This window comes from Struthio camelus, chromosome 4, assembly GCF_040807025.1.
Source record: "Struthio camelus isolate bStrCam1 chromosome 4, bStrCam1.hap1, whole genome shotgun sequence".
Taxonomy (NCBI): domain Eukaryota; kingdom Metazoa; phylum Chordata; class Aves; order Struthioniformes; family Struthionidae; genus Struthio; species Struthio camelus.
In genome coordinates, this window is record NC_090945.1 from 85,602,827 (window position 1) to 85,616,095 (window position 13,269).

The following is a 13,269-nucleotide window of genomic DNA, read 5'->3' on the forward strand; positions in this document are numbered from 1 at the left end:
AATCTATAACAGGTTTGAAGGCAAAAAGATGAACAAGCAGCCGGTTACAGAGAGCTCCTTCCCGCTGACAGATGGCTGCAGCTTTCAGGCCCAGGTTCTCAGAGAACAAATAGATTGCTGTTTGTCTTGGAGGAGCTCACTAGCAAATGAAAAAAGTAAATAAATGAATCTCTAATGAGAATAGAGGTTAATCCCATGGAAAATGCTGGGAAATGTAATAATGCTTTTTTCTTCCTACTTCCTTTTTTTAACTGCTGTGCATTACATCATTCCATCTTACTGGGGGCTGCGTTTTGAGGATGAACAAAATGATTCCTTTGAGTGAGGGAACCAACCACAGTGATAGCGAGTATAATTCAAATTATATCTGATTGTCAGTAAGACTAAAACAAAAAAACACTATATAGTCAATAATCTCTTACTGCTTTTTTTTTTTTTTAATAAAGCAAATTCTTAGCTAAAAACTGCCTTGTATTTTAGAGGTTCTTGAATCCTCACTGGATGCATGGTAAGCATTAGGTTAGGTGATGCTGTAATGAGCAGTCTGTGAACTCATGAAAAGAAGATATACGCCTGTGCAAAGTTATGTTGCAGTGATGGAGTTGAAGGCCAGTCGCCCCAGTTTTATGGTAAGAGCCTTCAAGTAGAAAGATTATCTGTATCAAACTTGCCTACCAATTTCCCTTGCTTTCTATGCGCTTTCTTGAAACAAAGCGCCAAGCTTATGTCGGTATTGCATGTCACCTTTAAACAGAAGATTTCTGTGTGCGCTAATTCATGTCCTTACTAGCTTTCTAATGAAATAATATTTGGCTGCAGCAAATTTGCAGACTTTTCCAATGAGCAGAAAATGTATCACTTCTGAGGTCAAGCCCAACGAGTCTTGTCGCTGAGACCTCTAGAAGCCCCTTAGTGGGTGTAATGTCTATTTTCTGAAATGTGTGAGGTTAAAATGATTGGAATAATACTTTTAATTGCTCTGTAATTAAGGTTCATTGGGAGAAGCAGTAGGGACCAGCAGATACTTCTTATAAGGCTTACTCCATCTGACATTAGCATGGACAGACTGTTAACACACTGTGGGAAGCTCTTCCTGGAGGAAGCTGTAGATCTGACAATAATTCAAAGCAAAAGTCAGATAAGAACCAAGAACTAAACTGCGCTCAGAGGGGCTGTGTGTTATCTGCTTGTACTTTGTCTCATTGTTTAAAGCATAAATCTACAGAGTGCTGAGCATCTTGCATTCCCATATTTGGGTTTAAAATGGAAGCAGGATTAGATGTATGTTATTTATATGAACGATACCTTCTTACTCAGCAGATTGACTGTCTGTGTTTATTCAGTGTCACATCTGCTGGCTCTACTTGAACAAAAAGTTTCTGGCTCCTGTTGTCTGTCGCTGTAGATCCAATACAATAGGGCCAGCTGGAGTCAAGTCTGCTGTATGTATCATCCCATCGACTAGTGAGGAAAAAATTGGAAACTGTTGAGTCACTGGAGGCAGAGCACAGCTGGATTTCCATATCTCACATTGAGTTTGTGGTGCCGACGGGCAGAAGAATCTGGCTTTGGTTTGTGCGCCGAGTAAGTCGGTCCTGGCCTGAGCCTTAGGCCAGGGAAACTCTCAGGAGGCCAGCGCTGATGTGGCCTCGAACCCCAGTGAAGCCCCATACAAGCAGTGTGAGATGCAAACTATTCAAGCAGGCCCTATCCCATCAGTGGATGTTATTGTAAAAGTCTAGGACTCAAAACTTGACTCTTTTTCGGTTGATTCCATAACGGTGGCGATGTCGTGCTACTGGCACAGGAACTGTTATCCTGGCCTGTATATGCACATATGGTTTTCTGGAGGCAGCTCTAAGCCATGTGTAGGCATCAGTTGAGATCCAAGACAAGAGGAGGCACAGATCTCCAACGGAAACAGTATGCCCTTGACCATGGAGGCCAAGGTGGAAAATCGGCAGAAGAGCTTACCTGCTGGAAGAGGGTGTTTGACACGTGCATTTGTACGCTCGTCTGTGGGACCCGTTGTGTCCTCTGTCCCACTGCAGGGCTGAAATGATGGCCGTGAGGGACTCTGGGTGCTGGCATTGGATTCCTGGTGGTGGCCACCTGCTCAGCCTGATGTGTGCTGCTCTGTCCTGCTGGCACCTTAGACTTTGTTCATTGTTTTCCTTTCCTTGCAGGGCAAAACTAGGCTCTTGATACTGTCATCCTTTGGTGACTCCCATGTTGCGGTGTGCCATCACGCGTGCCGATGTGAATAAGGAGTGTTTCTACGGGGACAGAAGCCTCCTGCCAGAGCAGGCCTGCAAGTGTGCTTCAGGCAAAGAGCAGCTGAGTCGACGCCTGTTGCTCTGGGCCAGGGCAGAGCAGGTTAGATTAGTTCTTTGCGCTAAAACCTATGGGCTAAATCTGAGCTAGTCTAGCCAGACTGAGTCAGGTACTGTTTCTGGGGTCTGCAGGCAGCTGGTATGGCTTGTGTCCATGCAGCTGAGCTCCCTTCCTCCCCAAAAGGTACATGCTGGCAGCTGTCCTGGCCCGTGTTAACTCTCAAACCGTGACCAGGAATCATATGGGAGAGGGATAGTTGGTGCAAATCCAAACCATGCCAGAGATCAAGCTGATAGTTGACTGGAATTGATGTCTGCAGGCTCATGCCCAGGCCCTGGCTGGCTTAATAGCAGAGCTGTAGCCATAAAGTCTAGTCGCACAGTTTAACAGGAGCCCATTGCACCCTCCTCGTGGCCTTAGGGAACTGAGGTGTAGTCTGAAACAGTCTTTTTCTTAAACTGTGCTCAGCACGAGGCAAAGACTGAGCCGTCGTTCAGAGCTGCTTGTTGTTGCTGTCTTGGTAGCGTTTCCCAGGTGGATGCTCCTCTGGCCGCTGTGGTGGAGCGCTAAATGTTGAGTTTGTGTGCTTCTGCCTTGCTGAGCTCAGTAGATCCCTGGCAGTGCTTCTGGTTTTAGGTTTGTAAGAACACTCTCTGGGTACAGATGGTCTGTCTAGCACCCTATTGTGAGAACTGAGACCCCATAATCCACCACTAGAAGTGCTGTAGTTTTTATGAGAAAAGGGGTATGAAAGACATGTCGCATACTAGTAAAAACTGTAGTTGCACAATTTTTTCTCTTTTTTTTTAATAGTGCTATAAAAACTCAAGTGACATTTCTCCCTATGAATATCCGTTTAAAAAAAAAAAATCAAGCAACAATAAATATTGAAGTGGTAGCACAACCTTGTAGACAGTGTGTTTGAGGACCTCTCTTATCCCTGTTAAAATGGAAATGCAGCGTAATCTTAGCTGTGAACACATTACCGACTACCACAATAATGCCGCGCTATGCTAGAATCCGGGGAGTGGAGCTGGCTGGCATGCTGAGCTGCTGCATGCTGTAAAGTTATTTCTGGTCTTTTTGAAGGTTCAAGTTGTTAAGAGCATGCTTGGCTTTCTAAAAGGGTGCAAGGCAACCGTGTATTTTCATTAATAAAATATTGTGGCTGTGAATAGTTCACTGAAACTACCTGAGCACCTCTAAGAAGACCTCTTCCACATGGCTTGATGTGCCCCCTACATTTAACATTCCTGTTTGCTTTCTGCACCACTTCTCCCAAAGCATAGGAACTATCAGCAGTTTTGTCTCAAGACTCCTTTTCTTGGAGGAAAGTTCCCCCTCTCTCCCCACTGAACTGAAAGGAAATTCATGAAGACTGCAATTTTAAAAGCAAAATTGGGCCTTTTTGTTTTCTGTTTGTTACCATACTAAACAAGATGGGATCTGGCCAGGGTTGTTATAGTAACTACTAAGATTTCCTCAAGAGAAGGAGAAAAAATAGAACACAGACCCATTCATCTATTACTTCCAGTTTTTCATTCAGAGTTGCATGCTGTTCTGTGTAGATAATTTGCAAGACACACAGTGTAGGTAATCTCAGTGACAAAAAACATACCAATAATGAGCACAAATGGCTCTCCAGAATGCTGTGCTGGCACTGCTAGTTTATTTTTTAGCTTTGGAGGCAAGAGCGGTTGTCTTCCCTGGATCTGCCGTTATTAGTTATTCAGTTGGCTCTGCCTTTTCACCTCTGGATTTTGGCTTGCAATATTTGAAATGTTACACAACTATATTTTATTGATATGCAGGGTAGGTAGTACCTTTTTCCTACCTGAACTAATGTGGTGGTTTTTAAGCAAGTAACCATGAGACTCATAAGGCAAGAAGCTATCAAGAAGAACTAAGAATCGTGTCCTGTTATGAACTTGTATGGCTACTACTCTTCAGACATTGGAAATGCCTCACTTGAAAAAGCCTAAAAATCGTATTTGTTTTTCGGGTCTGCGGTGCTTCATAGTCTTCCTGTGATCAACCAGTACTCTAACTACGTCTTTCTCCTACTCTGAGTTCTTTCCCCGTTCTTTATTAAACAGGATTGTAACGAACAAAAGCCTCCCTGCAATGAGGAGGCCCAGCGCAGGAGAGTAGGTTTGATACTCTTCTGTGTTTCTGCATCTTCCACATGGTATGTGGGCTTCTCCTATCTACTAGGACTATTTATTTGCCTCTTCTCTTGGAGAGGCAAGATGCAAGAAAGGAAGAGGAACCGGAGTGCCTGGCGAAGGAGAGCACTTCCAGCTACAGAGCTCTGAGCGTCTAGCAGAAATCCATGCCTTTCGGCAAATGCCAAGACAAGCGTTAGCACAACTGGATTTCATCCCATTGTGTTATGCTATTTCTCAAGGTCAGCTTTTCTTCCCATACAAGGTGCCAGTCCTCTTTATAGGTACGGTGCACCCCAGTACTGCATCTCAGTACTTACTAATTCATAACTCTTCTTTTTTTGTCTGTTGTTGTCAGTAATGACTAGGAATTTGGCTGAAAATCAGTCTCTGAGGAATGTTTCTAGGAGTGAAACTTGCTTTTAGTTCCTTGTCAGTCATTTTCTGCCACTTCTGAAAGGGGGGAAATTTGTCTTTTAGGACACAGCCCTGCCACAGTTGCTAGCCTGCGTTCATCTGAAGCTAATCTTTCTGCTAGGAGAAGATACTTCTTCGAATGTAACTTTGGCTTAAACAATAAATGCTCATTTCTTAAGGCTGCGGGATATTGGATAGATGTGAAAATTATGGCAAGGGACTAGTCTTATTCACTTTAGTATCCAGATCAAGCTTATTTATGCTTCTAAAGATATAAGTTTCTTCCAAGAAAGGACTTAAACGTTAACTCTATCACTTGCACAACAAAATGGTTATTAAGATAGGTTTAAATCTTAAGACAGATTTAGTGTGTATGTGCACAAGGGAAGGGGGTTAAGACGCATATATTTGTTGGTGACAGTGGATGCTGACAGCTTGTTGGTTCAAGGGGATACTGGACAGGTAGCTGGAAGGGAAATCCACTGAAGATTGCTAAATACAGAGAAACCTCATCTGACTTGGGAAGCGCCTGAGCTGCAAGTGGTTGGAAGCTGGGAGAGTACTTATGGGAATCATCATTTCTGTTTGCCTTGTTCTTGCTTTTCCTTGTGCATCTGCTTAGGGGCACTGTTGGAGGAAGTCTGAACTAGGTGAATGTTTTTTTTCTGAGCCAGTAACAGAAGTTTTCTGTTTTAAATCATTCTGTGATTCTTGGGGCAATGTATTGTGTTTCCACAGCCCGCTTTTGGGCGAAATTGGTGACTTCCTAACCTGTCAACAAGTGGGGAGATTCCTGAACGCATTTCCTTATTACTATAAATTTCACAATATATTGAAGATGAGTAACTGATGAATACAGTGTTCCTACTTCCCCGGTAAAATAGGAATAGAAGAGAGCAAAAGATAGTTCTCGCACCTAGCACTAGGAAATAGTTAACACCAAACCTGGACTGTCTTTCTGTTGATATCCTACATGTTCTTAATGTAAACTAGTCCTGTTCAGGAAGAAGAATGAACACTGTACCGGGCTAGGGTGATGCCAAACGCCGGGAGCGGATCTAAGTCCAACTGACAGAGAAATCCAGCCCGCTTCTGGGAAGTCTAGAGAAGGGCGAGAAGAGCACTGAAGTGCAAGAAGGACAATCAAGGTCCTCTCCTGCAGGCGCTTGGCAGGCGTGGTTCTTGGGACAGGCTCGGTCAAAAAGGGAGCCTGAAATGGTTGGGTTAACCCTGGAAGAGGGCAGAAAACATTTAGAACAACATAATGTTTGTAAAAGCCCTGTTCGCCTATGGGTGTGTAGTGCTCTGAGTCGTAGTAGTTTTTGCTTTGAGAACATGGCCTTCTCATTTAGCCCTCAAAGGGTCAGAGTGTGGCTATGTCACCTAAGTCACGTTTGCGAGATAATCTTGCTTTAGTACAGGCATCTGCATCCCAGGCACATCCGTGCTTTCAGCACTCGAGAGGTGAAACTTTGTCACTCGCTACGTAGGCGTAGCGACGCACTGCGGTGAGCTTCGGTCTGGTAGTGCTGAGCTCCGCTTTAGCACGCGGAAAGAGCAAACCCAAGCTCTGAGCCCACGGTTCCCCGAGAATACGTGGTTGTTTGCAGCGTTGATTCCTGCCTCTGATGTTGAGCCTTATTTGGCATCTTTGTACAGACGCACTGCTTCTGTTGAGAAGCTGCTAATCAGTGCGAGAGAGTGAAATAGGAGATAGCAGGGCAGAAACTCTGCGACGCTTGGGATATTAGTCTAGCCTGCGTAAAAACGGTCCCGAATCCGGTCGCAACATGCTTGCCCTGGTGAGTGAAGGAATTAACGCTTTTCCAAGCGTCTCGTGATGAACGTTGTAAAGACGCTAGTCGTTCATTAGCCGCCGCTCTCAGGTTGGCGTAACTGGTGGCGCTTCCAAGACAACAACAAAGTCCCCTTTGAAGTTTGCATGAAAGGGAGCAAAGTAGCCTCCCTGCCCGATCCCGCGTACAAGCCTACCTAATGAGCTGGAAGGATCCTTGCCTTATTGACGAGACGATGTGAGACTCGCGCTTGTAATGGTCCTGAGGGGCCCTGACACTATTACGGTAAAACTGCAGGTCTTTAGATGAGTCATAATCGCGCTGCATGATGTTTTAGACAAAATAGTCTGTATTTGTAGAATGTCCTCGGGCAGTAATATTGTAAAAACTGCCACCAGCCCAGCCAGTGCAGAAATGTCAAATGAACTCCACGTTATTCATCTGGATGATAGATAACCTGCAGCAATCTTTTTAAAATGTTAATCTGAGTGGCTGATTTGGCTTTGAATATTTGCGAACCATTACTCAGTTATCTGCTGCTTTCTGCAGGCTTGGATAAGCAGATTTAACCCCACCAAAGCCACCACTTAGAACCTGGCTTGTTCTTCTGTAGGTGAAATTATTTCAGCAATAATAAATAAAACGTAAAGAAACCTTTGACTGCTGCAACTGCAAAAGACTCTCCTTTTATATGAATAACTGTTCTGGGAGTAAATTGATGATTCTGACAGGCTGGTAGCAAGGCTTAATGCCCTCATGATCACTTAAACACATGAAATGTTTTTATTTTCCTGTTTTCTCACAATATGAGGATGATCTTTATTTACATATGCATTTACTTTAATTGCTAGGGTTTTCGCATGCGTGCTTGTTGATCTTCCAGTTCTAAGTTTAGCTGCGCCAATGACTTGACACTGATTCTTTGATATTTTTAAAAAACATAACCGATAGCAAAAACAGACAAGAAAACCCTCCGTGGGTGCGGACCAGGCACCATGACAAAAAGCAGGACAGGTCGGCCGTTCCGCATAGCGGTACCTTGAGTTTCCTCTGAAGTATATGAAAATGTCATGGCACTTAAGATAAATTAACCTGACTTGATCTCCATTATATAGCTACAAAACAGGGCTGCTACACTGTCTTGCATGCTCTTAAACGCTAGATTCGGTAGAGCTGTCCTTCCTTACATGGTGGTGCTGGAAATTAGGCTCAGACTTGCTGTACCGCAACTTTTCCGTGAGCGCTGAGTTCCTGGTGGTGGTGGTGGTTTATACCTTACTGTGTAAGTCTGTACATACCTTACTGTGTAAGTCTGTACATGCAAGCTTATAACTTCTTCTCCCTTCAGCAATCTGAGTATGTTTGCTGGTGCATTTTAACTGCACCTCCCCAGGACTTGCATTGGGAGGGGGTGTGGGAGCAAAGTCAATTCTCCAGTCTTTCTCAGAAGTTTCCCTGTCAGCGTCGTTGGGAGGTGTTCATCTGAGAGTTTGATACATGGAGTGAATCAATTCCTTGGAAATCTGTTCTACGTTAGGCATAAATGTATCCTTTCTGTCTTAAACTGCCTTAAACTATTTCCTGTTTTATATCCTATATGTAAAAGGACCCATCACAAGGTCTGCAAGAAAGAAGATTTGATCACATAACTTAAAGACATTGCCTTAGATAAATCAATTCAGTGCAGAACAAATGATGCGGACTGTTTTATTTACAGAGTCGTCTGAAAGAAGCCGTGCAATTGCTGGAGGATTATAAGCATGGAACTTTACCCCCAGGAGTCACCAACAAAGAGGTAAGAGAAAAAAAGCCTTGCTGCCTTTCTAGCCCTTCAGGCAGTCTAAAGGGAATCTGTGTCTACAGTCAAACGCAGTAGTGCTTTATGTTTTTGGGGTTTGTACTGTTAGCAGCTGGTACCGGATGTGTTCAGTTGTACTGCTGACTGTTAGAGTGGAGCTGGCGGTCCTTCACAGCTCACCTGCCAGTATGCTATAGAGAAGCTGGGCTGTTTTGAAATCTCCGTGTTAGAAATGCTGCTGAACGAAAGTGGTAGTGAGGAGCCTGCAATAAAAAGTGTATAAGATTTTTATTTAGAGCAGGTAGAAAACTTGGGTTTTTCTGCTTGCACAATTACTGATTATCTTTGATCAATGCTGTTGCCTCCCTTTCCCTTGCAAAGTGTGCTTATTGCTAAGAATTCAACAATAACAACAACAATTAGCTTCCTTTGCTTCCGTGAAGGAAAGCTTACTGTCAGTTTTGTAGGTTTTAAAATCAGCAACTGTGGCTCATGAGCTCTCTCTGCTATTGTACTTCTGCTGGAGGTCACAAAAATTACCATTCTCTCACTGAAATAAATAGAGGACTGTTTGGGCTACAAGTAAGCTGGTGGATGTCTTCATAGTGTAGAATATATTTTTCAGAAGTGGGACTTTATACTAGGTAATATTGCTACTGTTAGAATACCTAAGCATGGAGTAGATTTCCTGAAGGAGGTTGCAAAAACTCTGCAGATGGGAAGGCCTTAGCACAATTTGCCAAGAAGAAGGTAGTTTTTGGTAGAACTTGGTCCTTTGAGACAGACGGATGGGCTAGATGATCTCTCTCTCTCTCTCTCTCTCTCTGACTTTTCCTTAGGTGTTCTCTCAGTCTTTTTTCCATGTTGGTTGGTGTATGGACACCAACACAAGGGCTCTTTTGTGGTGTGTGTCTGTACAATATCTAGCATAAGAGACTTCAGTCCGAAGTCATGACATGACATAAAATATGGATAAAATGCATAAATAGACTTTGTTACAAGGCTAGAAACGCAGGACTTTGTTCTTCTGAGTTAGTGCTTTAGTCCTTAGTGCTACCTTAACCTTCAGATTGTCCTGTCTCCCAGCTCTATCATGGCATTTGTGTAGAGTGACGAGGTTCATAAGTGCCCAAGATTAAAAGGGAAAAGTGAAGAACAGCATTTTGTTAGCAGACCTATTTCAGAAGTTATAAGAAGCAGCTATGACAAAGGAGCTATGTAGCTCCAAGGTAAACAATGGTAGAAACAGTAGTGCTTCTTCTCTTAACTCCCTGTAGGTTAAATAACCCTTTTATTTCTTCTTCTGTACATGTGTGATAGTTGCCTTTCATGTGAAGAAGCTATCAGAGGTAAATGAAGAAAACTGAGGTTTGCGTTCACTTTAGGAAGTGACTACTTATTAGGTGGGTGCTATTTTGGGAAAGAGGCATTGTTTCAACAGAAACTAAGTGGGAAATATCTCCTCGCTGCATGGCTTGTGCTCCAAGGGATCGCTGTCTTGGTCATTTGATGTCACTGTGTTCTGTCAACCATAATTTAATGGTAACAAAAAGAAACGAGAACTCAGGAAAAGAGGAAAGCAAAGAATGATGCAGCAGCAGATGACTCAGTTCTCGTCTGCCTTAAGGCAGATGAAATATAAGTCATTCACTGTGGCAAGCCGCGCAGGCTTTTGACCTATATTTTTGGGTTTGCGTGGTGATAAACCGAGGGTATACCCAGAGTTCATTCAGAATTGCATTGAGAGAGAGAAAGAAAAGTCTCACATGTTATTTGTTTCCCTCAGCCATGACAATATAAGCATGAGGCTAACTTTATTATGCAAACTGGGAGGACTCAAGGGTGAAATAAAGGTATAGGATGAAGGAGGAAAAAAAAAATGAGGCCAAAAATGTCTTTTCTAGAAAAAACTGTCAGCACATCGGTATAAAAAATAAAAATCCTGGTCAGTTTATTTATTTTTATTTTTATTTATCTTGATCACAACGTAAATTGTCTTAGGGGGGGGTCTTAAGCAGGCTCTTCTGACAGATGACTTGTTCCTACATTTGACTGTAGGATCAGTAGCTGTCCCAAGGAGCTGGATACCACTTTCTTCAGTGATCAAAATCAAGAAGCAGCCATGAAGCCTGGGGTGGGAACTGCAGCATGTACTTGCTATTGTATTCAGGTATCCTTTGCTGCAGTAATTAAACCAAACGGTGGGAAAAGGTGAGCTAGCCTTGGGTAGATCCCAACAGCAGACTGAGACACACAAATGTCCACCTGTGACACTGCCACCTCTGTAGAAAGGGTGACGATAGAAGGGACTTGGAAGCAGATGATAGGTCAGTGTGCCGAGGCTGCAGTATGACAGACCGTATTTAAGAAGCAGCTGAAACTGGCTTGTTAACCTGGGGAAATGACTTGTGAAGCCAGCAAGCATCAGTCCCTCTTTGCTGCTTGACTTAGCTGGTTGTAAGTAATGATCAAGCACCTTAATGATCAAACGGGAGTGGCAGGAACTGCATACTGGGCCATAGGTAAAGGAGGTTGCTGCTATGGATGAAATCCATCAAAAAGGCTGAGGCTTTCTAAGGAGAAAGTGGTCCTTCCCTTTTGTCACCATAGTTTGCCCCAACAGTCTTGTAAAGCGGCTGGAGACTTACTGTTTGCAGAGGAGGCTGTTGTTAATGCTGTTATTTTTGGAAGTGAAAGCTGAGTTACAGCAAGGTGAAATGATTTTCCACTTAGGTATGCCAATGCCCCGGTAAAAACTGAGAAGAGGATCCAGGTCTCCTGAGTTCCAGCCCAGTGGCCTACTCTGAGGTTCCCCTCCTTTTTGGAAGGCCAAGGATGGGATCTCCTTCTCCTAGGAAGGAACTGCCAGCTCTGCTTGCAAAGAGACTGCTGTGATCTGGTCTCCTCCAACAGATCACATGCGTTTCAGTTCCAAAAACTTACGAGGAGGATTTTAACACCCAGATCCCCAAATTAGCACTAGTGTAGGCCACATCTTTTCTTAAACTTTCAAAGGTTACGAGAAGACTTGAGATGAGCAGACCAGATGCCTTTGATCCTAAAGAGGATGGAAAATACAATTTTACTTCTAGTTTCTTAAAAGAACTGGGCAAAGTATGTATGAGAGATTGAGGTAGAGAGGAAGATCTAACTATAAATCTGATGAAAACAGGAGTGTGAACATTGTCTCTTCTTGGAGCTGCTGCTGGCCGCAAGTCCTCCGAACTTACTTTGTGAGACTTGTGCTCTGAGCATCAGTTGTTGTCTAACTTGGGAGCAAAAATGAAGCTCGAGGGGAGCACGTAGGGAGATCTGGATAGCTGGCAAACTTGCTGGTATGGAGTTACATGTGAGCGTGCCAGATATGCACAGCTGTATATGTCTCATTAATTACAGAGGCATTTGCAGAACGTATGATGTGCCGGTTAATTGCTTTGGGGGAAGGGAAGCATCTCCCTTGCATTGATTTCACCCCAGATATTCCAGTGGTGAACCACAGAAGTCTGGAGAACACTCTAGTTTGTTTTCCCCCAAGCTGAGTTGCCATTTTTATGGTTTTTGTGTGCAACACTCTTCAGGCTGGGCTTTGACTACAAGGCAGTAAGTTGAGTTATTTGACATCGTTTAAGGCAAGTTTGTAGTCGTGCTAGTGCTGGTTGGGAAAAGGGGCCCATTGCAGCTCAGACAAGGTACTCACTTTGGGTAGAGAGGCTTGCGTATCTGCCCTGATGGTGGAATAAGTGACTGAGCCATCCAATGTTTTTACGTAGCTGGTAACCAAGTATGTTGCGTGCCCCCCGACGCACTGAGCAAGCTGCCACATGCTGGCAGAAAAACCGCAACCAGGAGATAATTTGATTTCGACTTATTTTAACCTTGTTGCACTGTGGGCAGAGCTAATCGCCTTGTGTTCACTGTGAGCAAATGTATGTAGGTCCTGGTAGTTACTGTGGCTCATCTAACATGGTAGCCTGATCACATCTGAGGTGTGTGTAGCTAGTTCATTACTATAGTTGTACCTATCGAAAAGGCTGGGTGGAGATGATGCTAAAGAGAGGAGCGCTCGGTTGTATCTTTGTTTAGGAGCTCATCCAGAGGGTTTCATTGCTGGTGCCGCTTAATTTCTCCCTTTGTAGTGAGCTTTGTAGACGTATACGGGATATGGCCTGCAGGTAGAAGAGGCTGAAGGCAGATGGTACAAAAAGATCCACAGGGTTGCTGGGCGTCGTAGTCAGAATTGCAATGATAATCACCTTAGAAGCCTTAAGGATGAGGGTCTGGACAGTTTTAATTTATTAGCTTTTTGAACAACCCAATAAACCCCTCAAATGCCAGCTTCCAAATCTGAAAGACAACTTGTTTTGACTGAGATGTTTAATTAATTTTCTGACTGATCTGCTTCTGTGGTGCACCATGTTTGACAGTGTTCAAATTCTTTTTTTCTTCCCCATTCAGAAATTTGTGGCGCTCATCAAGGATTGCCAGGCAGTAGCTGAAAGCATACCAAAAGCTCAGCTTAATCTATATTGCTTGCCGAAATGATTTCACTGCATGAAAAATGAAAAGATAAAAGCCTGAAATGATGTCAAATATCTCTTCAACACTTCTTATCTTCTTGGCAGGCCTTTGCAGAGAGAGCCTTTCTTTTCCCTTCCAAAACAGATTTTTCAAAATGAGCTGAAATGGAACAATTGTGGACTATTCTAAAGAAAATACTCTCTGGACAGCCAGAATTGTGTGTTGCTCCTGTTCTCCGTGA

General features: G+C 43.5%; 1 protein-coding gene across 6 annotated transcripts in view; it reads left to right on the forward strand.

The window, feature by feature from the left end:
• SFXN5 (sideroflexin 5) overlaps positions 1-13,269 on the forward strand; it is a 111,025-nt gene that overhangs the window by 18,656 nt on the left and 79,100 nt on the right. For 3 of the 6 annotated variants that reach the window (XM_068943846.1, XM_068943844.1, XM_068943842.1), the window contains exon 3: positions 8,430-8,507. In XM_068943846.1, the coding sequence (XP_068799947.1) occupies positions 8,430-8,507 (78 nt within the window). Of the gene's footprint in view, positions 1-2,186; positions 2,377-8,429; positions 8,508-13,269 lie in introns of those variants that run through there. The other 3 variants (XM_009681851.2, XM_068943843.1, XM_068943841.1) reach the window with 2 other exon arrangements.